The sequence below is a fragment of the Thunnus maccoyii genome, chromosome 22 (assembly GCF_910596095.1).
Source record: "Thunnus maccoyii chromosome 22, fThuMac1.1, whole genome shotgun sequence".
In the NCBI taxonomy this organism is placed as follows: Eukaryota; Metazoa; Chordata; class Actinopteri; order Scombriformes; family Scombridae; genus Thunnus; species Thunnus maccoyii.
The window spans coordinates 11,340,289-11,366,013 of record NC_056554.1 but is presented as its reverse complement, the minus strand read 5'-3'; the positions used below and the strand labels follow the sequence as shown (position 1 = coordinate 11,366,013).

Here is a 25,725-nt window from a genome sequence, read left to right as displayed (position 1 = left end):
TTCAACCGCAGCAGGCAACCTGCTTTCATCAAAAGCCTGCTTAGCAAAAGTGGCAGACACACAAAGGTAGAAACTTGCTGGTGAACATCGTTTAGTAACTTAATTAAGAGCCAGATATTTCCTTCAAGAGTCAGTGGAGACAAAAACATTGCTAAAAAAAAGAGTGAATGTTGGACTTTCATTTGTCAAGTGGCCAGAAACATGTCTCTACAAGTAGATGAATGCTAATGGCACTGTGTATGTGCTGCGTGTTTACACGGGTAGCTGTGTTAGCCATTTCAGCTTCACAAGGTGATACTGTATATGTCAGTGTTAAGCCTACAGCTTGAAAAAAATCAATTAATGCAGATTTAAAGGACCGCATCAGTGTATTTGCAAGTTTTAGCCCTGAACTGCATATATTTAGCATTCTTGCTGGCCAGTTTTGAATGCATGCTATCCAGTTTTAAACGTATCTCTCTACAGTTCCACATAGGCATTGGTTTCCATTACTATCTCTATCATTTGAAAAACAAACCTGAATCCTAAAACATACTTGGGTTGTGTATTCTGCAACAATTTTTGACAATGTTACATTACCCTTGCATGGTAATGCATTTTAAATACAGATTAAAAAGTTGCACTTACAATATTGTAACTTTATTAACTAAATGAACACAGGGCTGTTTGCTTTGATGGACTTCACAACTCAAGCAGGTCTCAAGAGTCTACTAATTGAATTTCATACAGAAATTAACATAAGCCTGAACCTAGATTGATAGACAAATCACCTCCAAATTTATGAAACACAGCGGCAATGTTTGCAAAATGGTTAATTCTGATGTAATATGTAAGTAAACAGAAAGATCACAAGGCTATATGTATCTTCATTGAATTTACGTAAATGTAGTGTACATCCATGCCTGCGGTAGACAAACACAGTCTAGTCCAAAGTAAAGTTATTTTATCTGAAACTTTAAACCTGTTCACTGAAACTTGACCTCAGTCACCTTTGCAAAACTCTAATTAATTAATTCCTCTGGTAAATGTATACACAAGTGTTCACACTTCCACTAGCAAACCAGCAATCACCAAACAAAGTTAGAGTTTCATAGTGGTTATTATTGTCCCTCAAGCTTTCTTATTATCTGAAAGCAGACAGGCATATTATCAGATAAACAGGCTCAAAGACACGTAACACCAAGATAACACCAGGTCAGGTCTGTCAGATTGCCCCTGGCCTTTTCCTGTACAGACAACAGTGTTCCTCAGATAATGATGGAGATACAACAGGATACCTGTTTGATTTTAACCCTGCCTGACACAACCTTTCAGCGTAATGGGAGGTGATTACCTTGCAGGCTTATATTCCCGGACCCTTGGGTTGGCTGTTCACAACCTTAGGTGCTTTTTCTTTTTACATTTATTGAAATTTTCCTTTCCTCCCCACACAAAAAAAAGATCAACAATCAATACAAATAGCATTTGTATATATAGCAATAGCAATAGCAACATCATTTCTTCCCTCCCCCCATCAAAAAGGTCCATAATGGACAAGAGAGAAAAAAAGAAAGAAAAGTAGGGTAGAATAAATTAAATGAAAATAATAGCAATAATAATAATAACCTTAGGTGCTTTTAGTAAGGTTTCAACATATCAAAGAGGGAGGCGAGCCAATGTGAATTGCTTGAGAACACTGGCTTGAATACAGAGTACCTCTTTTTAACCAGTGGGGTCATTAAACAGAAGGAAATAGAAGGAAACCTCAGCTCAAACTGAGTCATACTGAGTGCAATTCAGCTGTCAGAGTGCGTTTGGTGGAAGCAAGCCCATCACACTCGTCTTGAAACATTCTTTCCATCTGTAACAAAGCGTCACAGGAGTTCTATTTCTGGACGACTTAAATGGATATCTGTGTGATCTGAGTGCTCTTACTTGATGTTGTCCAGGCAACCGGAGTCTGGTTTCAAGATGGCTGTGTGATGGAACATCTTGTAGAGAGCGATGCCCAGGAAGATCACATTGAGCTGAGAAAAAGAAAGAGAGAGAGAGAGACAAAAAGAGATTCACAGAGACAGTGAGGGAGGGAAGACAGGAATGACGGCTTGTATGTTTCTTGTTTCAGTTCCATTCATTTTAAATCAGGGCACTTTGTAGCACAAAGCTGGAACGTCGCAGCCAGACTTGGTTTCCCACTTTGCCAAACAGAGCGCAAAATCCTAAGAAACCTCTGTTGTGGTACAAGGGACTAAACAGGAACGGTTGAGACAAGACAGCTGCATACTTGTATGAGGGAGCCTTTCCATCTGACTTATTCACACTTGTCTCATCATATTCACACTTAAAGGCAACCACAGGGAATAACTGCCAACGCTGCTGCATTCGTTTTCCTTTACAGTTTCTACATCTGTCAAAAAAAACAAAAAAAAAAAAGAAACAACATTTGGCATTGGTTGGAAATGGAAATTTTTGTAAAACGCTTGAAGAACTTTCAGCATTGTGACAAGACACCATTTATAACAGCATGTTCTTTTACATTACAAGCAATGCCATCCTTTAAAGGGTGAGATAACACTTTATTGTGCTGTTATTTGTCATAAAATAAGGCATTGTTTCTTCCTGCTCTGTGGAGGTATTCCTGAAGCACTTAATTTTCTATATGTTCCGAATGATTCATTTCAAAAACAGACTCGGAAATAAAAACAAAGTCAAACACATTTAAAGGAGATGAACTTTTTCACCTACATTTGCCAAACACGCTGTAATTAGCCTGAAATATAAAGAAAAAAACAGCTTTGTGTTTGACTGCTGGATATCAAAAAAACTTGTATTAAACAGACCCACTCTGGTGTATCTCATTATTTTCCTTTTCTCTGTAGAGTCAGTAATCACAAAAATAGAAAATGAGTCAAATCTGGTTGCTCCTCAGCAATTAGTTTGCTTTCTTTGCTGCTGTTTACAGGTGACATTCAGCTAATATGAGGCCAGTGTAAAATTTCACTCGTTTTTAAACTGCTTAAAAAATGTGTCTTTGCCCACACTCCCAGGGATAGGACTGGATCGGTGCTCTAGACTTCTTTCCAACAATGATATTCTTGTTTGTAAATTTAAGAGAGAAAGAAGTGAGTCATGAAGCACACAGAGATGCATTGTGAATGATTACTCCAAACTGGAGCGTGAAAGTGCATTATGCATGTTTGGATTTAGTCACCGGATCGTGGCTGGGCAGTACCAGTTGTATTAAGAATTACTGGAATTACACATTTTGGGATTCTTGCTGTAAATAATCCTGTGGGATGAGCATAGAATCTCCCAGATATTCCCATATTTTTTTGTTGTTATAAGACGATTTGTGATTCCAGAGGTTTATTATGATGGCAGACAGGTGTTTTGGAAAATTAGATGCGCATCTCTGGTGACATAGCAATACTTACAGTTTGGCATGAGCTCAAATACTTACAAGATTCAAAGCAGTTGGATCGATAAATGAAGTGTTTTATTAGAAAATCGCAGCTGTCCTAGTTGTGAAAGACACAAGAGTGTGTGTGTGTGTGTGTGTCCTCCGTGTATAATACTTATGTGTATGTGCACGCAGGTCTGTCTGCGTGCCCGCGAGGAGGAGATGGAAAAAGGTAGTAGAGTACAAGTTGGAACGGGAACAAAATCAATCATAATCGCAGTGCGGATTACTCTAACACTGCATACTGAGGAGAGTTCACTCTCTTTCTCTCTCTATCTCTCTCACTCCCCCCCCTCTCTCCCAGAATTGTCTCAGCCGGTGACTGCGGCGGGGTGACAAACTGCAATATATTCTCTGCACCCCTCATTCGTTTTTCTGGACGGCTCCGTGCCCAGCGGTGGCATATATGCTCAACAGGGCAGAGAGAAGAGGGAGAATAGGAGCTAGAAAAAGGGATCTCGGTGGACCATTTAAGCGGTGACCCGCAGGCTAAGTAGGGTTAATGAGCAGAAGGGTGGTGGGGTGGGTGGGTTGGTGGGGGGACACGCTTACCATAATTATCAAGGTTGCTGGTCCTATGAAACTCCAAATGAAGTAGGTGTCCAGGCGAAGCCAGCAACTGCAATGAAAGAGATAGAGTGAAGGGAGAACGGGGATATGAAGTAATAGAGGATAGTGAATATGAGTGGAGGGAGTGAGGAGGGAGGAAAGAGAAAGATTTGAGGTTATAGCTTTATACTCCAGCTCAGAGGATATACATCAACTGGGAGGCTGGTGTGACACAGAGGAACAGGCACTTCAACACATAGATCGCCGCAAGGGGCTCGAAGAATTATGACCGTCAGTAAGAATTTGGAGGAAAAGGGGCTTTCAGTGCAATGACAGCAATAAGGATGGCCTTTCATTGGCCAAAACAGGTGCATGATACAAAGTGAAAGATAAAACATGGGTGGGATGTAGCTAAAGCTGTGAAGGATGTACCTCAAGGCTGACTTTAGGTCGATTCTGTTTCAATTTGCCGGGTTAAGGTAGCAAATTACCATCACAGATGATGATTTAGGGATAATTCAATTAGTTCTCAATTGAATCCTAACTGCATCACTCCAAAGGAATTGGACTGACCTTGACCCAGACGGACATGGCCACACACAGTCCTTAAGCACTCAACAAAAAGTCTTACATGTTCCTGTTAGCTGTGATGACTCCATTGACTGCTGTAATTATGTCAATAATGAAATAACACGTTCTCCTGACCTCCTACTTCATATCAAAACATTACAGAATGTCGATTCTTCTCTGCTGAATAAAACTAGATACATACTTGAAGCAACAGGGCTAGTGGAAGGTGACAGTGTTCCTTTGAAAATGGCAAAAAAAAAAAGGAAAAAAAAACTTGATTCATGACCTGTGGTTGAATTATTAATCTTTTAATCTCCGCTGCTGCAGCAGATAGACGCCTCCATTTTTGGCCACTGGAAAATTACAGTTCATACAGCAGTGTTGTCATTCAGACTGACAGAGAGTGAAATGGAAATGGCAGAGAATTAGCTGTAATTCAGTAGCATTTTCAGGCAAATTGAAGTGTATGGGACAGTTTAGAGGAACACACCACTGGGCTTTAGTGAGAAAAAAAATGCACAAAAAGATAAATTAGCAAATGTGTATGTCATGAAAGTATGGTACACTGCTTTAAAATGTGATTTATGATGAAATCTTAAGTTTTGCTTTTGCATAAAACCTGTTCTGATATTATAAAGAGCTAAATGTAATAGTAAAATAAAGAAAGATACAATGACCCATGATACAATGACTGCTACTTTGGTTGGGAAAACAAAACGGGGCATCTCCAGTATTTACAGAAAACCAGCCAACAGATTTTCAATTTACGCAAAAAAGCTCAGCTGCCATGGACATGTTTATACATATTTCACTTTTCATCTCTAAAAGACTCCGCAAAATAGCAGACAATACTTTGAAACGAGAGAGAATACTGTATAAGTAGTGACAGGACAAAAATTGACTGTTCCTTTGATGTTACTGGGGCTTTATATGTCTCCCCCTCACTGATGTCAATGGATGAGAGGAGGCAACACAGAAAAAAAACACATATGGATGCATAAAGAAGTGAACAAGCGCAAACAAAAGATGAACAACACGCATAGAACTCTGGCAGTTCATCAAAGTAAGCGCTCCGCACATCAGTGTTATAAATTATGCTGAAGGTTCTATTGTTCATTTTTGCCTTCTTCTTCAGATCATAGAAAGATTTAAAGACTTGGTGGGCGGCGGGAGCTGCAGGCTGTCATTTTCTCCTGCCTCCTCTACCACCCCTTCTCCACTTGTGTCATGGTTGTGTTTGGATTTTAGAGCATATCTAGTTTTATCTCCCGGTGTGCTACTTTTTGCGCTATTCCTTAAGTAACCAAGCAATACAAACCATAAACACAAGCCATGCTTATGCCAACAGTATGTGCTGAGTATTCTGACATCTGTGCCGCCAGTCCGCAGTGAGCTGCCACAGGCTGTCCTTTGAGCGAATGCAACGTAATCTGCAAAGACATCTTTGCAAATCATTTAATTGAGGTGATAGTAAGCTGATGATCAGTGCATGGTGATGTGAAAACTTTGGGCCAAGAAGATCACTAGCAGCTTTTTTTTATTCAGTCCTCAAGGACATTGTGCCTTGGAGTACGATCCTAAAGATCTGTGCATGTTGTTTGTTTACAGTGATTAAAGTTGCTCTGTGGAGTGTTTGACCACTAGTGGATCTATGAAGCAATGTTTTGAGTTTTATCTTGTGCTCTACTAGTGTTACAAATTCCTGTCAACAGTTTTTTTAGCTGCTTATGTACCAAGGAATGTTGCAATTCACTAGTAAAAGGCAAGAAAGAAGAAAAACCTCCAAAGCGAGGGTCACGGGACAGAAGGAGACAGCCAAAGGCATCAGTACTCTGCTTCTTGGTAGCCTTCCTAACTTGTACTGTGAAAAGATAACCAGTGAGGAAACCCATACCTGCAACTGTCCTTGAAAAAGATTTGACAAAACAGCACCAAATCACTGTGATTTGTAAGTAACCAATGCACAAATTTAAAAAAAAGAAAAGAAACACACTAACTACAGGTTTGCAGCAAGTCAACCTCCCTCTAAAATATGACATTATACATACAAACATAGCAATCATATTTTTAAAAAACACATGTAAGGATCCTTTCAGTTGATGTTACTTTCCAATTTCTGTATATAAGTTATATAATCAAAAAAAATGTCTCTCAACTTCTTCAATATGCCTTCAAATATGTCAATAAAGGAGGCGCAGCTCAATGCCATTGTTATAGAACAACAAATGTAATTTTCATTACTCGCTTCCTATTGAAATATATCCATTGTGACATTTTTAAATAAAAACTTAAAAAGAAAACATAAGTCTATGATCACATTGAAACAACAGCTCACACAGTCTAAAGATCTAACTCGGTTGGTCTCGCAAATATTTCATGAAGGAAATGTATTCAGCGTGTTTGTTAGGCCTCAAGGATACAAGCAATGGTTTTGGTGAGAGGATAAACATAACTGTTTACAAGAAAACTCAAAAGGGTGCCCTCGAGAACCACCATTATTCTGAATGCTTAAGGGAACAGAGTGGACCTACTGTAGCAGCAACTCGATTATTGAAAGTAAAATGTAATTCTATCTCCGGAGTTTACAGGTAGGGTTGATTTATTACTTTCATTAAGCTGGAGAAATTACACAGGATTCACATGCTTGTTTTGCTCACCATTAAGCAGCGTGACTGGCCTGGAGAAGAGTAAAATGTCTCGCTGAAGGGCACATTAAAATAAATCCTACTTTATTTTCCTGGAATCAGTCACTGGGACTTGGCTTAAGTCATCTCAAATATCTACTAGACGAGGGTCACTCTTGACTGCAACTTGTTGGATATTTCTGCTTAAAGTGAGGCCACCCATGATAACGCTGTTATGGTCCCAAAATCAATTTGCGGTGGGACTACGTGCCATCCCCCACCTTCTAGTATTCAGCACGTGTCACGCCTTGTCCCTTCCCTCATCCTTCAATGGCTTCGGATAATTGTTCCACCGGTGGCAGCCTTTAATTATTCACATGATGCCGAGGCTCAGGCGGTGGCAGCTATCACCTCATCCATCACGTAGAACTTTGGCTCCGCCATTCTACAAATGCACTGTCGACCAGTGGAGTGTGTGTGGCGATGTGTGTGTGCGTGCCGTATATGATAAACATCTCGGAAGCAAACTGCTGATGCTGGTCTTCATTATTTTCAGATGGGTTTGAGATTAACAGAGAGGAATGGAGGGCGATCCTCTGCTTGGCATTACACTGCTTTATAGACCACTTTGTATTTCAGAGGGTTCCTTGTGTGGCTTCTGTAGGAAACAAAAAAAGCCAGTCTCTCTCACTCTCCATCTTTTTGTTCATCTCCTGTCTCTTTCTCTCTCTTTCACTCTCTGTCTCCTTGTTCTTACTCTCTCCCCCCCGCCTCCCTCTCCCCTAAATTTTCCTGTGCTGTACTGTAATTTGTGCATCCTAAAATGCTGCAGACATTAACAACAATGGCTTGACATTCATCCGGCAATACTATCTCCTGAAGTTAGCATTTTTCACTGTCAAAACAATGTCAATTCAGCAGTGGGGGAAACGAACGCAGCTTGAGTAACCGTTCTGCTTCATTAAAAGTTGATGATGAGCGATAGCTATTGGAAGCGTCATCAGCGAGACTGTTGATGCTCCTCAAACCAACACAAACAGTTGTCAAGTTGTTAGCAGGGTTTCTTTGGCTGGCGAATACACACACAATGGTGGGGTTAAGCAGGAAGAGACTACTGTTTTGTTTTGGTGTATTTGCTCCTGGTTTCTCCACTTAACCCCTAGTCTTATTTTCAGTTTCTACATTTGCCAAAATTGTGGATATTGTGTGTGTGTGTTTTTTTTTTTTATTGAAGTGAAGTTTCTTTGGCAGCCATGCCAATTTAAAAATATTTTAACAAATGTGCCTTTTAATTTCATTAAGATAATGACAATAGCTGGCAGAAATGGTAGAGGCTACCCTTGAACTGTAGTTATTCTATAAAATTTGTCTCACCGGGAAAAATCAATAGTTGCTTTAGAGCCTTGTATGGGCCCTTATAAGCTCAAAAAATCTGGATCCTACACTTCCCTTAATGCAACACAATATGCAATGTCAAAGTATCTTTTGTTAGGTCTTCACTGCCTGGGAAACACCCATGTCTTTCAAACTCCACACCACCAATTAGTGATCCAGGCTTTGGCTTTTAAAATCCGGCATAACCCTGATGCAATCTAGGGTTATTTTCTAGGATCACATTGCAGTTATATTCTTCCTCCAGAGCAACAGAAGACATTTATAACTGTTGTAACAGGCTGAGTAGTACTATTGAATTGATCTTGATGTGTAAAATTGGAGGAATTATCCTTTAACGTTGCATATATATCCCTAAAAGGATCCATTGGTGAAGTGGACTGATACACTTGTCTAGGAAGCTGTCTATGTATTCTTAATGCATGGGTTTGGATTTTACACATTACTCATTTTATAAAATAGTTTGTCTCAAAAAGGAACCTTCATGTGATATTTTGAGTATTACATGCAGACAGGAAAGCCATCGCTCCTGCAGCAAGTTTTCAAGCTAGCTCCACATGTACTCACACTCTGTCGGTGCCGTAACTGCGGTAGTCCACTGCAGCTGAAACGGCTACGATTAGCGCGGGAACTCCGTAGCCCACCAGGTAGAAGTAGCGACGGCGTGAGTGCTCACTCTCAAACACCTCCACCAACATGATGTAGAGCTGCACACCCTCTAGGAACATCCACGTGAACGCTGCCAGGAAGAAGAAGTGGAGCAGGGCAGCAAAGACGGCGCAAGCAATCTGGGAAGGTTTCGGTGGTGACAGACACACAACAAAATAGCAAAGATAAAGAGGGAAGGGAAACAGGAGGGAGATGTAAGCATTCGCTGTATTTCAAAAAAATCACTTTTCAGCATTTAGCTGAGTCCCTGAAGGATTAAACACCTTGTTAAAGGGCATGATATGACTGGCAAAGTGTGTCATCCAAGTGACTATAACCGAGCAGCACTTTCTGACCTCTCCGTGTTTGTGTCTTTCCAACAATTAGCATTGCTAAGCTTTGTTTGGCTGCAGTGATTGGACGTCTGCCTGTAGTGACTGGCAGAAGAAGGCTGCAGCTACTGAGCCCATGTGGTCTTGTTTGCTGTAGCTGGCATGGATGACAGAGAGATATGAAGAATTGAAGTCAACCATCCAAGAGCCATTTAGAGTTCATTGCATTTCACACTGCAGCCAGGTGCAAGGACATAATGTAGTTACACAGTTTCTGAGTTGATAGAGATATGTGCAGGCAAGTCCCGAATACAGCAGACTGTCATTCACGTGCATACAGACACCTACACACTTTCTAACAATAATAGTGTACAGTATACTTACATGGATTGATCTAATTATTGGCACAGTTGAACATAACTAGCATATTTTGTCACTGAAATGGATTCAATTAAATAACTAAAAGGTTGAGTGGACATTAATTGCGGTCCATGAGAGTGATCTTAGAGCTGGGCTGTGAATCACATCCATAAAATGTTATGGAAGGGAAAGGTGTAGGGCCAAAGCATTATCTTTAACTTCACACTGAAGAGGCTTTGGCGCTTTTGCTTTTGGTGCTTAAAGTAATCTTTGAAGAGCAAAATATAGATTTCCTCTGAGGTTGAAAGATAAGGATTTCTTACTCCATGAATTTCTAGATATCATAATTCACCTGCACTTGTGACACATTTGTGAACTGTAGGCAAGGCTGAGATAATATGGTAAAAAAACAATGACAATAAATAAATAACTACATTTATTATAAGGACTATTAGAATAAGTTTTATTCAAGTGTCTGACCCTATTATAAATTTATAGCTATAGAGATCATTTATACTGTGCTCAGACAGTACATTCACAATCACTCCAGCTTTGTTTTCCCTAAGATATAGCAGAGCTACAGTATCTGTCTACACTGCCTCATTAGCAAGCAAAAATGACATAGTTGTAAGCAGCTGTAGGTTTTTCACAATTTAGTTTATTGTCATTTTCTTGTGTACTTGCATACATAAAAAAATAAGTGAAATAAAGTCCTCCGCTATTCGGTATACATGTAAAGACTCACACATTTGTCTACAGTATGAGCGTTGAGCACACACACTTGAAGATGACTGTGCAGTGACAGCATGCCTCCACCTGCTACCACAGCTGAGCTCCTACAGAAAAGTAATGCCATCCAACTACAGTTATTAAACCAAGAGGAGGTTTTGTGTATTGAACAGCTTAATCCAGATTAATATGAAGTCTTTACAAATTGGAAAACTGCACCCGTAGGTGGTGCGGCGCATGTAGGGAGGATGCGGGATGAACGGATGATTTATGTCAGTGAGTGTATATAGGAGTAATCTAGATATGAGGTTATAACAGTGAGTTGGCAGGTGTTTGTGTGCGAGTATGTGAGTGTACTTCCAAGTATGTGCTTGCTTCTGCTCAACCAATGGAGGTAACATTTGTTGAATAAAAAGCATCCGATTCTTTTTCTTTTTTTTTTCTCCAGTATTTCTTCTCGGTGAGCCAAGCAGAAAAAAAAAAAAAAAGCTCAGGGCCACTGGCACTCACTGGGAAGCACTACTCACAGTGCAGCGAGACACTAGAGCAATTTTTAGGCTCTAAAATGTCCCATTCTAGAGAGGAGATGGTGTTCAGTCTTCAGTGAAGATTCATACTGTGCAAAGCTTTCAGGGAGGCCTTCAAGCAGCTCTTAGAGACTATGTATTTTTGCAAAACTAAATGATATAAAGGAAATTCTTGTCATTGGTTCAAATAATGGCAAAGGGAAAATCGAAGAATTCAACCTTCCACTTGTTTAAAATTCGGCGACTCGATTTCATGGACAATAAACAACGGAGATATCATGTTAATGTTGGAAAATATTTTAAAGGTTTCCTACTTTTAAAGGTTCTATATGTAAGGATCAACGGTGGCTGTTAAGTGAGCTACAGTCAGCATCCTTTTGCTCGTTTGCATGTGTGCTTGCACTCCGTCAGCACAAGTGAGCAGCATTCCGAGACTACTGCAGGTCATGTCTTTTTCCTCGCTTACACTTCTCATAATAACATAAAAGATCTTTAACGTTGAATCTCTCACTCCCAGTCAGTAAGCCCTTTTCTTTTATTAGTATCTTCTTCCATGGTTTTCATTGAACACTGCTAAATGTGAAGGGGCCACATACAGTTTACACATAAGTTGTTACTTTAACAGTAGTTCAGTATCTCTCCGCCAGCACTTATAGTCTTACCGGTTGGTCACCCCGATTGATGCCCACAAGGAACAGGGACTCGGCGATGAACAGGCTGATGCAGAGGTTCTTGTGGATGGTGTTGCGATCACTCTGGAGGCCGCGGAAGAAGCAGAAGGTGAAGAGGCTGATGAGCAAGCAGACCAGCGACAGGAGGATGCCGACCCACGTAATGACATCCAGGAGCATGTCGTGAACAGGGTCCGTGTTCTGAAAGAGAGGTGATGAGACAAAAAGGTTAGCAACATCCAAACAAACTCTAGTGTAATCAATGATGCCTTCTGTACTTTGTGATTAGACTGTAATTTAAGAAAAATGAATGTATGAATGTCCTCTGTCATTATTCATTTTTAAAGTAAGAAATTAAACAAGAAACAATGAATAATGGAATAGAAAAAAAAAGACTATAAAAAAAAAATTACCATTCCATCCCTGCAACATCCCTAAAGCTTTTATTGTCATGATCATTATTATTATTTTGGTCAAAGTGCATTCTCTCAGTCCTCAAATAAACCACTACACAGTGAGCCACAGGTGGCAGATATGAATCATGAATTAGTCAGTGTGAATCAATCTAAAATGCCCCCCTGTTGTTTCATTTCGGTCAGGCAACAAAGTGAAACAAAGTGAGCAGTCCAAAGGGCCGCAGGTGTCTTAAGACTGGCACAACAGGAAAACAATCAAACCACAACATGGTCAATAACTTTCACTGTTGCTTTTAGATAATTTTCTCTTTTCAAATAGTAATTTGCCACCACAGCCAGTTTTGGGCACTAAAAAGCCTTTCGCTGACAATAAATTTGCAACTTTACGGTAGAGATAAGGATCAACAGTGATTCCACAGCAGCCATTAAAGAGAATTTACATCAGTCCATAAAAGCAGAGTGCACATAGGGGTGCTTGGACGAAAGCGGGAAAAGGCAACACACCCTAAAACATCAGAATCTGCTGAATCTGGCTGACTTCTGTGGCCTCAAACACATTAAAACAAACAAATCTGAAGCAACACCAAACCCTGCCAATGATAAAAAAAACTGGAGCTTGTAAGAACTGGAGCTCAGTTAGCAATGCATGATTGGTGACATCTTATCGATAAGCTCCGTACGGAATTTCGAACACCCCAAGGCTTTTTTCGCCGATCAGCGAACTGTATAGAAATCCTCTAAAAGATGTCTGATTGTACAAGCACATGTCACCACAACAGATGCGCAGATTGCCAGTGCAATTCACATCTGGTATTAGGGAATCATTATCTGACAATTCTGTATCATGATACTGGTGGGGAAGAAAAGACTTGCTAAGACAGATGCCAAGAAACAGTTCTCCATATATATGAAACATGAGAATGGCATCTTGATTTATTAACTAAGCATAATTACTGCATCCAAACACTTGGATGCAGTAATTATGGTCAGCTTCTGAAGCTCCCTAATTTCCCAAGGGGATCCTCTCTTCAGGCTGCTGGGCATTGATTTAAAAAAAAGTAAAAGTGGGGGTAATTTTAAAGAAATCTGGCAACCTCCTAACACCTGTCATCCCTGCTGGGATTCAATGACTCTCTGGGCGGAACCTTTGAGTTTTGACATGATGTTTACGCCAGAATACTAATGAAGATCAAACAGGCATTATTTCAACACACATATTTAAAGGCAGCCAGATAATTAGCATTGACAGACAGTTTACGATCAGCACAGGTGAAAGCTGACCTGAACCATTCTTAACTGTGTATACAAGAAGCGCTGACACTGTATATTAAATGCCAGACTTAAGAGTACAGTTTTGCCGTTTGAAATCAAAGGCTGTGTACGCAAGTCTTGGCCCTATCAAATAATGTATGACTCAGAGCTATACCGTAGGATAAACCCGAGAAAATATTTGCTTACGTTGAGAAATAACCCCGCAAAAGCATCCTATATGTCTAATATTTCTCTCAAAGAAGCATCGCCTTTAAATCATATTTCAACTACAGTCAGCAGTATTTTCCAAGGGGGGCAGGGAGAGAGCAACCCCCCCACCCCACACACACACACACACACACACACACCATGAAGTTAGAATAAGGAAACATGGGGGGGATGAAAGTATCACACAAAAACCTTGTTTAGTAGCAGCTCAGCTAACACTAGCAGAGAGGGGAACAGATGCTGATCATTAAGGGGCTCTGGTACAATAACAGCCGCAGTGCTCCTTGAGTCTGGGGAGAGTGCTCTTTTGATTTTCCTGCCTGATGAGCCGTTGTGTATATGTTTGGTGGGGTGGAGGGGGGGCTGGCAAGATGTTATATAGAGCAGACGTCGGTGTGTGCATGAAAGTATGGCTGATTTAAGCCCCCTTACTTTAGAAGGATGCCTACGCAGTGGGTTGGCAACAGATGTTGATGTCTGTGCCTCCATGCTCTGTAGGTGTGTGGTGCATGCAACACATAAGTCTGTTTTCAGTCCATTGCATGACAGAGGTATTGATGTGGAGGGTGGTACTAGCTGCGGCGCATTGTGAGGGGACCCTAAGGTCTCCTGGGCTAGCGAGCTGTGCAGCGGCTGCAGGCTCTATCCATCACAATCTCACCTTCAATTGGAGAGGGCCGGGTCAGATAGAAAGAGAAGGCAACAGAGGAAGAGAGAAAAAGAGAAAAAGCTATAGAAACAGAGAGAGAAGGGCACGGAGTGTATCTACACCAGGGTGATGGATTTACTGTGGAATGATTTCTTTGTTCTGGGAGGTGGATGATGGCTGAGACGTCGTCAGCCACAATGTCTCTGCTGAAAAGTTTCCTTTTACTGGGGGCTCTGCCCAGGCAGGATGGCAAATGATGTGATCTGTAGAGCCACTGCACCTTACTTCACACCGACAAGCTTCCATGATGGGAATCCGTATAGCGGTCTCTAAAGTGGGCAGACGTAATTTGCTCTGAAATTCACTCGCTGTGTCACAAGGGCGGCCAAGTCATACAGCATCCATGTTACTTAGCAGGGTGAGGCGCATTTGTCCACATTCGATTTGTCTTCCAATCTTTCTCTCCTACATTTTTCTCTTATTCCTTAAACACACATATTTTTCATTCCAGACGGATGCCTGAGGAGATTGGCTTTGCCCTGATCTGCTCACACATAGCACAAAATAAGGCTTCTGGGCGCTCGAGCAGTTGGATGAGGAGGGGAGCACTTGGTAACAAGCCTTTTGCATCATGCACTGGTCATTCCGGCCGAGCCATCTGAACCTGACATCATATCATATGCACTTAATTACCATAACATCCCGTGTCCAGAGCCAAAATCTCTCGAACCTGTTTTGAGAAATGCGTATGAGGGTGAAATGGTGAGGAGAACAGTGCGTCAATCCTTTATACCTCAAAGAACCGCTCTCTGCATGGGGCTATGAAGCTAATCCAATTAAAATGCATAAATCTCCCTATACGCCTCTAGAGCTGAGCTTTGACTCATGAAATACGGTCAGGCAGGGCAGACAGTTACGCTAAGGGGTAGTGGCCCACTGCAGGGAGTCATGTGACAAGTTCACCTACGGTATGACCAAGGATTTATGATCTGCACAAGGATGAGGAACAGTTGCAGTGGGGGCATATGAATCAGGGGTCCTGGCAAATTTGTCACATTTAAAAGGGCTGGGAGAGAGATTCCAGCTTGCGTGGCGGGAGTTGACATTCAGCACATGCACGTAATGTCACACTCTGTTCTAAGCTACAATAACTATGATATAACGTCCACCTACAACACTCGGTTGCTATGGCAGTTAACATAGTCTCTGTCTTCTTTGTCTGCAACTTATACATATAAATAGATTTATTTTGAACCATCTCTCTTTTCTATGTGTACAGAGCCATGCTTATGTGTAACATAAAATACAAAACTAACCTTGACTGTCCTTTCTCATCATAGTTACTGTCTGATGGTGCCAGTGCGGAGATGTTCTTTAAGGACAGTGATGAATGTTACCCAAATATCACCCTCTCCATCATCCAGTGGGATGTGCCATTGATTTATACTTACTGGTCTGTCGGGAGTAGTGCCACTTACCAGTAGCTCAATGCCTCCCTGGGGCCTATCTTAGCACACACATCTACTATGTAAATAATGGCCTGTAGGTGGAACCAGAGCAGGTCTATATTTCTTGAGCTGGGGCTTGTGCTTTAGCCCATATTTAAGAGATTTTTTTTTCAATCTCAATGCCCGCTAGCTAGTTTCACAAATGGCACACTTAAATTCAAAGGAGGTGGTTCAATAAGGAACCTTAGAGGTTCGAATGGGCACAGGCCATTAGGGAATCTTAAAAATCTGTAAAGGAAGAACCTGATGAAATAGTTGCCATCTGTGGTGTGTTTGTGAGTAACCAAGCATGAGTAATGCAACAAAAACAAGTTGACATCACCACAACTATCAAAGGACATGGAGGTCAAAAGATTTAATTTGAAATGTTCACTCGGTCCATGTTTGAAACAACCAGCGGAAATCTTGACAGAGCTAAATCCTGCCTTTTAATGTTGAGTCGAGTGGAATGAAATTATTTCCGATACATTTTAAGCATCTTTAATCACATGGATATCTCAAGGCTTAGTAACAGGACATCTTGAGGTTAGAATCATCAGCATTCTCAGCAAAGTCACATCAAAGTACACCCACTCGCATCCGCTCCCTCCAAAACCTTGTTTGCAATCATTCGGAAAAGATACAAAAGACACATATAATCTCTCACACACAGCTGCCGTCTGAGAGTACAGTTTTAATTTGTTTATGCGGCCAATGGCGCTCCTCCGCTTGGATCAGTGAAAGGCATCAGCACTCTGGCTAGATAGCTCAAAATTAGCAAACAAAGGGCTTGAGTGGCAACACAGGCAGCAGTGACAGCACTTGATGCCCTTGTCATCATCACACTGGCAGTTACCTGGTGCCCTGTTTCTGACAGATATAGCGTGAGTGGGTGTGCTGCTGAAAAGTGGAAGGTTTGGTTTAGTCATTTGACATTAATCAGTGCTTATGAGTCTGCATCTTGAGAAAGACTTCACATTTGGTAATTTGGTTAAGGACATTACATTACAAATTGCCAAGGCTCTAAACATCTTTGGGTATTCGATTGCAAATTTTCAACAATGTTCAAACATGTACAATATGTGAATTACAATTTATTCTGAGGTGCTAATTGACTTCAGATATAATTAATCCCAATGAGACACAGTCTGGAGTTTCTCCACTGCTGAGTGTGTCTAATAATCTCACACACAGTGCAGTACATTCTAGTTCAAGGGTTTCTTATGAATATGAATATGAATATGAATATGTGGACAAAGTTTTTACCTTGCCCACTCTCACAATCATTGTCAAGAGTGTAATTACAAGGCACTGTTAAAAAGTAGATAAATGCATGTATATTAGTTTTAAAACAAATGCTTGGTCTCGGAGGAATGAAAGTTTTGTTCAGTAGACCTTGGAAGAACTGAAGTTTATGATAGATAACTGAACAGAATATATGTATGATAGATAACCGTACAGCATGTCAGGTAGGGTATTTATTTCCATATAACAATGCATCACATTCCACTTGTAAGATTTTCTGTGTCCAAAAGTCAACTTCTCCGATCCACATCATTTTATCAAGCTTCCTTTTTCTACTCGATGTGAGCTGAAATTTAAAAACACATTTGAATTCTGCTCGGCAAAAGTGTTCAATTCGAGCCTTCAAAACCACACAGCGACTTCAAATCGCCGTCAAGGACAAAATGACAGCGCTCATAATGCCACATGCACAAGCAGGAACATTTTGTCACTTCTAATTTGCGTGAATTATGTGGCACTTTGAATGCAATCATAACTTTGTGCTAAAAATGTAACGGTACAAGCGCCATACAGGCGACAGCTTATTAAGCCGAACATAAAGATCTCTGAATATAACACTATCATTATTCCCAACTAGTGCACGTACGATCCATTGGCAAAAAACAAAAAACAAAAAAGAAAAAAACAAGATGAAAAATGATGGTGATACTATAGCGAACCTCTGTCCTTCAAAGGAAAAATTGTAATTACAGCTTGCCTATCGTTTTTTTTTTTTATTTCTGAGATGCCACTGAGAAATAAACAAGGTTAGAATATAATCTGTTGCTCTGAGGGTAATGAGTAATAACAATGCAGAGATGAGCAGTGCTATGTTCTGTTGCCATGGATACAAAAACAGATAGTCTCTTCAATTTATGAAATTTCTTTCTCTGCCTCTTTCTTTCTCGCACACACATACACGCTCCCACTTTCCCTCCATTCACTCGGTTCTCAGACACAACACGGTGACAGTTTGTCATATAAAAAGCCTCCGTATCTCCCATTCAGTAGCACCTTCCGACAAGATGGCTTTTATAACATCCAAGTGGAAAAGATAAAGAATAAGGGAAGGTGAAAAAACTCCATCACTCAAAATTGGGGTGTAACTACTGTCCAGTTTCTTCTCGTGAATGCAGTGCCACAAGCAAGCCAGGCTTTCCAAAATGTTAGGGATTGGCTTGACTGAAAGCGCTCCTTTTGCCGCTTCTTCCTTTTTTCACTTTTCTGCTTTGCTTTCATTGCGTGAAGGCTCCCATTCTTCATGGCTCCCTCTCTATTCCAGACTCGGCTTCAGCCCTGCAGAGAGCTTAGCGGGTCCAAAAGTCATGCTGCTGAGTGACAAACAGTGTCTCTCTATAGCTAGACGTGAACCATCCCATCCCAGATCCCCCTGGAGACGTGTGTATGTGTAGGGTAAAATGAACATACTGAATTTTAGATTTTGTGTATGATTATGTGCATGAATGTTTTTCCAATAGGGTTTGTGCATTGTGACTGTGAGAAAGAGAAAAAAAAAGAAAAAGAGAGGGAGTGGGACTGGGAAATAGAGGGAGGTAAAGGAAGGTCTAGTGGTTTCATGGACATGGGCCAAATGGGACAGCGCTCAGTGTTTTTTTTTTTCCTCCCACTGATTCAGAGGAGAGGCTCTGGAGAGACAGATGCCATACCAAATACCAAGAACTACTCTGCTCTGTCAGCAGCCAGCTCCTCAAACTTCCTGTGACAGAAATAATTAAGCCGTCTGTCAGCATCAGAACGAAGACACAGCTCTCCTACCTTTTCCGTCTCCAAATCGCTCGATTTTTCCATTTCTAACTTTCTCACTACCATCTCCCCGTCCCTTTTTTTTTCAGCTTTCAGCTTTCAGATCCACAGTGATCAAACCACATAAATCTCACTGTCAAATTACACATTTTATTACTTGGAGTTTTTTTTTTCTTTTTTTTACAACAACTTCCATTATCACCTCCCTATTAATTACTCTCCTCCACTCCACACACACTGTACCACTTTGTTTCTGTGGCTTCCCTGAAGGCAATAAACCAAATGGTGCGCTGAGAGAACCCTGCAATGTGGGGATACAATGTAAATGTTTTCTCTCCCCCCCCCCCCCCCCCCCCCCTTCTTTACATAAATAAATAACTAACACATAAATAAAAGAAGCAGTTGAGAATGGCTCAGACTAACTCAAATCTTGATAGTAGAGTTGGGGTTCAATAGCATTAATATAAATATGAACCTTTTAGAATTCTAAATTCCCTAAAAATATATTTTGCTTTGTCTCTCAACGATTTCAAAGTATCAAAGTAATTAATCTTAAAGGAACTGTTTGACATTTAGAGAAACAGATATGCTAATTTGCTATGATACCACCCCCTTGTCTGTTCCATAACTATGCAGCTGCAGACAGGAAGCCATTAGCTTAACTTAGCACTCGACTAGAAGCAGGGTAAAGCAGCCAGATTTGCTAACACAAAAACACACCGACCAGCACTTCTAAAGCTAAGGACAACAGTTAGTGTACGGCTAAAACGAAGGAGTTACTGAGCTTCCCTTTGCTTCTGGTCCTTATGCTGAGCTAAGCTAATCACATACTGACTCTTGCTTCACAGTTAGCGCAGAAACATGAGTGTTGTATTAATCTTCTCATGTGACGAGAGATTAGATATTTGCTAATAAGCTAAATGACCACCTACTGTATAGCCTCTTTCACACATAGTTCCTGCTAAATTACCGGGATAACTTTTCAAGCACTGCTAGTGATTTTCACTATTCGCGCATTTAGGAACATTTCTGTTTTGCGCCTTTTCACATGTGCCATGGCAATGCTGGAATAGATGGGGCAAGGGTGGGATGGGGGGGGGGTTTGTCAGGTTGTGTGCGTAGTGAGTGTGTCGAGAAAGAGAGCAGGTGTGTGACGGTGGCTGCCAGACGGGAGCAGAGAGTATGATATTAGCAGTTTAATGTTAGCTGTGAATGTCAGTGCAATGTTTACAGTTTAGGCTATTTGTCAGTGAACAAATGGTCCTGAAACTACATTTAGAGATGTTTCTGGTGGAGCAGCATGCCCGCCTGCAGAGCCCCGTTAATCAGCAGAAGTGACGACTGAATTTTAAATCCTTAATTACAAACCAGTTCTTTTCCATGGATCTGACACTTTGCTCCGCGCTCTGTAAGAGTAGTTAACGTTAAGGATATGATTTGGATTGTGATATTAAAGATAAGATAAAATTATTAAATTATGCTAAATGGAACATGATGCTGTGATATTGTCACACTAAGCACAGACTTTTAAAAGGGAGCCAAGGAGACACTGCTATTTTTTTGTGTTGTGTTTAAAGATTTTAAATAAAACGTTCACTCTCTTTTGTAATTTTTTATTCACGTAACTAACTGTACTGCTTTCATAAAGTCATATCGATTATTCAAAGCTCCGTCAGATTGAAGATTTTGAATAATCAGCTTGAGCGTGGCTCAGTGTCTGATGGAGCTTTGAATAATCAATATGGCTTTATGAAAGCAATACTGTTAAAGTTACGTGAATCAACATTTACAAAAGAGTGTCAACATTTTATTTAAAATATTTAAACATTAAAAAAATAGCAGTGTCTACTCTATTCAGTCTTGTGCTTGGTTCACTTGCTCCACATGAAAGTGTCTTTCATCAGAGGGCTGTAACCCTTTACGTGTCCCTCCCTGTAATGTTACTGCTTTCACTCACAACACAGCTGTACCGGCATTTTCCCAAAAATGTTACAAGGTCTTGAGGTGGGAAATTGGTGGTACAGTTTCTCCAGAATATTGATCCCTGCTCCCATTCACACATGACCCCCACGCAGGAAATGTTCCTGAACATTTCAGGTATAGACTGCATGTGTGAAAGGGGTTTATTGCTCTTTGCTAATACTAAAGACAGAGAAAATAAGCTAGCTGTTACAGTCATAGTAAAGCAAAGAATTAAGTCCAACTTGTGGTCATGACAAAGAGAGGTAGTAAAAAGAAAACTAAAGATACACCAAAGAGATTCATGTTCTGATGTTATTCATGGAGATTCAAAAAGAGGTCAAAAGTTGTAAAAGCAATATATAAAATGTATTTTAGACATTGTTGTTGCTCTGAACCTGTGAAGACGAACACACCACAGACTGGAGCCAACCGTATACTTGGTCTACTTCACATATGTGAGGTTTAAGATGGCTGCAGTCAATACACACTTAATACTGACAGGGTCATTGTTTAAAGCTATATGAACAGGGTGTAATACTGGCACTTTAAATGTTAGTCTACAAAGAGCTGTGAAGGTCAGAAGACAGTAAATGTTTTTATCACTCTATTTTACTCTGAACCAAAAATCAAGGGAAATATAAAACATATCAACAAACAGTGATGTAAGGGATGCTTTCTGCTTTACAATGCTTAACACTGTCTGGACCCTCTCACTTCTCTTGTCAACCAATCACCTTGTGTAAACCATGGTGGATCAATGCAATTTCATTTTCTTTTGACCGCATTTGTTAAATTGGACATTTTTCAGGATAAATCGACCAACTAAGAAGCCAGAAAGGGGAAACAGCTTTCCTACCTTGACATCGACGTGGGCCATGAGGACAGCAAAATTGGTAAGATGTGTACAGGAGCATGTGGTGTGTGTCCTGTTTGTGCCTAGCAAGCGGCAGTCCTGTGTCGACCAGTAGCCAGTCATGGTTCGCTTGGAGTAACTCCAGAATGAACAGTTGGGGTTGAAATTCTCCTCGGATTGCTGTTGGAGGGAGAAAACAAATAAATGACGACTGAATTAATAAGAGGAAAACATACAGGGTCCTTTTGCTGAGTGAAACAGAGCAGTATGGATATAATCACACATTAGCTGTTTACATTTAAACTTTCCTTGGTGGGCAGTATAAATATCCTCAAAATAGGCTAATTTTTTCACCACTGTAATCCGCATCCATTTTAAAGTGAATAGCAGGTGGTTTTACGGTCAAACAGCATCAAGCAGCCCCATGCCTGTTTTTCATTGTGTTTTTTGACCTTTCTCTTTAACTTTCACTGCGTGACAATGGACTGCCCCACTGTTTAATGGGCACCACTGCTGTCTGCACCGGGCTACAGCCCTGACGACGAGCGCCTCCCCGCTATCTCACTTGCCATTTTATAAAAGTCATCCACGACACTGAGGTTGGGTGACACACAAGCACAACAAAACATAACCGCTGATAAATAGATACATCAAATGCCTTTCCTCTTGAGCCCAATTTCTTTTGTGGCTTTGGAAAGAAAGGGGGGCACACTGACGATCCTTTCCTTTGTCAGTCACAGCCTTCAAGGTTAAACGCATCTGCTTTCTTACAATAAACACTGTGAGGAGATGTAGTTTTTCATAGTTTCACAGTTTCACAGTAGGGTAATTAGTCTAATAAGGTTTATCCTCTCTGAATGTAAATTTGCTGCTGATTGAGCTTACCCTTCACACACCAAACCCTGTGTAAAATATTCCACAGCAAGAAGACAGCATGACCCTCTGTCCCATTAATGACTTTAATTGGTCCCATTAAGTAGGGAAGCAAGGAAGCGAAACAGTAACTAGAGGACACATCATCATCCCAGAAGACCAGTGATCCAAAATATCATGGTTGAGAGTGGAACTTAACTATGGGAAACCAAAAAAATAGGAACCCGTGCTCGGTAGCAGAGTCGAGATATGGAGACTCAAACTACCTGAGATAAATAATTAATAGCTTTGATTCTGTCAGGAAGCATAATGCATGCAGTATGTCATGCATACAATTTGCTCCATGTAGTAGCTGCAATAATAATAATACAGTAGTGTACATCAAATCAAAAGGAGTATGTGTCTATAGAAAAAAAATGAAAATATTCTTGCCTGCAGCCACAGCCATGCTTGGGAAGCAGAGACCTGTTAATCAGAGCGTTCTCATAACAACACCTCTGATTGGTTTACCAGTTTACCAGAGAAGAGGGAGCTCTTGATGTGATGCATCAAAGCAACTACTTTATACACAAAACATCAATATTGCATCCAATTATGATTAATTAATTGTGAAAGCCCAAACTGTGATCATTGTTATTGTATGATTAATTGTATAGCCCCCAGTTTACACAAAATGTATTCTGTATGTAAATGTCCGTATGTTTATGGCACTTTTAACATGATGAAATGACATTTCCAGCAGCAGCTGTCTTGGTACACTCTTCTGTTGTAAGCCGAAAAGCTACAGCGCAGAAAACACACTTTTCCAAAAGGGCACTGTTTTATTTGAAGATGACTTGATCTGAGCAAGAAAGGGGTATAAAAACGCCAGCGCCTCAACATTAGATCAACAGTAAAATTACTGAATCTAGAGTCCAAATTACAAATTACACTTAAGGCAGGTGACACAGCAATAACAGAGCTGACATTGCCCCTGACATTTTCCCACCATTTAATTCTGACACTCATAAGCTATCGTCCTTTTACTCTCTCCATCCCTCTCTGCTCTGTGCTTTTTTTTCTGCCCTTGTTGCTTTCTTCCAGGTCCCTCCCACACATGAGACCCGCCGCAATTCTCTTATGGTTGTTCAACATCCCTAATAATCGCTGAAGGCGCTGTTCATAGACAAAACAGGGATATTCCGAGGGTAGCAGAGTGTGGAGAAGATAATGGAGTCAAGAGGGAGAAGTTGCGACTCCCTGCAATGACTAAGCAGCCTCCAGTGAGGCTCAATATGACTGATATTTGTTCAGGAGATCAGACTGGTATTTGTTAAAACTAATAAAAACACAACATGCATTCCTCCAAATCACCTTGTGAGCAATTTTGCTTTCCTCAATTGAGTTTTTCACACGCTTCTTTGAATAAAACTATCTTTTTCATAAACTTAATTTTCTTTGTGTGAGGCCTGGGTTTTGTGATTTTTTTTGTTGTGCTTCAGGGATAAAGGAAAATTGCGATGAAAAGGTTTCTGTCAAGAAAGTGTGTGCGTAAGTGAAAGAGAAATAGACAAAATGCACATTAAACGCAGTAAGCAGTCACATCAAAGCAGAAATAAAATATGTCTCAATTCAGATACGCAGACATAAAAATTACCTGTAGGTGTCTGATGGTAAAAATGACCGGGTCAGAGAGGTAAACTTTGTTTGAGTCCTTGTTGATGGCAGCCGTGATAACCGGTGAGTTGACAATGACAGAGTAATTGGTAGCCATTGCTTCACTGCCCAGCTTCATGCTGGCATTCTCCGTTGAAAGGTAGACCCCGATGTGTTTGTACAGGACGAAGGCTATCCTAATCTCACCTGCAAGAGGACAATTGGGGAGAGTGACAATTTGAACAAAGAATACACTGTTTGGCCATATGTGATTGTTTAACATCTTACTAGTATACTGCTAAAACATCCTCCACTCTTCCTAGAAAGCTTAGAAAGATTTTGGAACCTGGTTGCAGGTTTGTGCATTGGGGCATTGTCCTGCTAAAACAGCAAAGAGTCTTCCCCAAACTGTTGCCACAAAGCTGGAAGAGCATTACTGTCTAAAATAATATCGTATGCTGTAGCAGTAAAATTTCCCTTACTTGAGACTAAGAGCCCAAGCCCCATAGTGTATGTACAGTGCTGGGAAGAATTCATATGATGGTCCATTTGAATGTTTGTTCTTCCATGTGTAGTCTATCAAGGAGCAAGGGGCCCAATTGAATGCTTTTTATACAGCATAAATAGGAGTATTGAATTTTTGCAATGCTGGAGAAAGAAAATAACCATTCAGCTGAAGCTTTGTTAACACAAGATTCGGAAAATGTATATAGTAAAACTGTCAAAAAAGGAGACCTTTGTCAAGGTTGCCAAAATAGTTCTGCAAGAAGAAAAAGGGAAAAAAAAACCTTTCCTGCATCAACAAACAGTTTTTTATTCAGCGTCCAAAAATTTGGTTACCATACTTCCATTGGCAGTGACAAAGGCGAGCATTTTTCTTGTTAATAATTTCCTCCCCTCTTTCTCTCTCACACGCATTTCTTTCCCCTCCTGCCGTCTCACTTTTGAGCACCGATATGAAAGAAAGTTCCCTCCCGCTGTGACTGAGATCACTCAGTCAGATGAAAAGAAAACAATTTGGGTGCTATAGCACCGGATGACAGGGAAATATCCACCACCCTGCTATAATGATCTGCCTGGGCACGGCTGGACATGGACTTAGTCATCCAGCTGAGAGGCCACGGGCGCAGTTTGAGTCGATTGTGATTTGCATGAACTGATAATAAAGTCTAAAAGTGGGGACTGCATTGCTCCCGAAGATAGCTATGTATTGTGTCTAACTGCCTCATTTACAGTTTAGAGGCAGTGCTTGAATGTAACTAATTCTACAGCCAGGGCTCTGTTTGAAGACTGCAGAACAGTCCATATGCTTTTTATGTTGTCCAACAAAGGATTTGGGCAGCAAATTGAAAGTTATTCACAAGCATCTGGGATGAAATTCCCACAAAACCGATGCAGTCCCATGCAGTGTGACATCCAGAAGTAGAAAAGAATAAATAACCAAAAGGCATTTTGATTATAGTAGATCTTGCGCACCAAAAC

The 25,725-nt window shown here is 40.7% G+C and overlaps 1 protein-coding gene across 17 annotated transcripts in view; it reads right to left on the bottom strand.

Annotated features, from left to right (window-relative positions):
- LOC121888982 (adhesion G protein-coupled receptor L3-like) overlaps positions 1-25,725 on the bottom strand; it is a 244,565-nt gene that overhangs the window by 20,089 nt on the left and 198,751 nt on the right. For all 17 annotated transcript variants that reach the window (XM_042400642.1, XM_042400643.1, XM_042400644.1 and 14 more), the window contains 6 exons: positions 24,245-24,450; positions 21,739-21,915; positions 11,833-12,042; positions 9,142-9,362; positions 3,992-4,058; positions 1,915-2,006 (listed from right to left, as the gene is read on the bottom strand). In XM_042400642.1, coding sequence (XP_042256576.1) covers positions 1,915-2,006; positions 3,992-4,058; positions 9,142-9,362; positions 11,833-12,042; positions 21,739-21,915; positions 24,245-24,450 — 973 coding nt within the window. The remainder of the gene's footprint in view (positions 1-1,914; positions 2,007-3,991; positions 4,059-9,141; positions 9,363-11,832; positions 12,043-21,738; positions 21,916-24,244; positions 24,451-25,725) is intronic.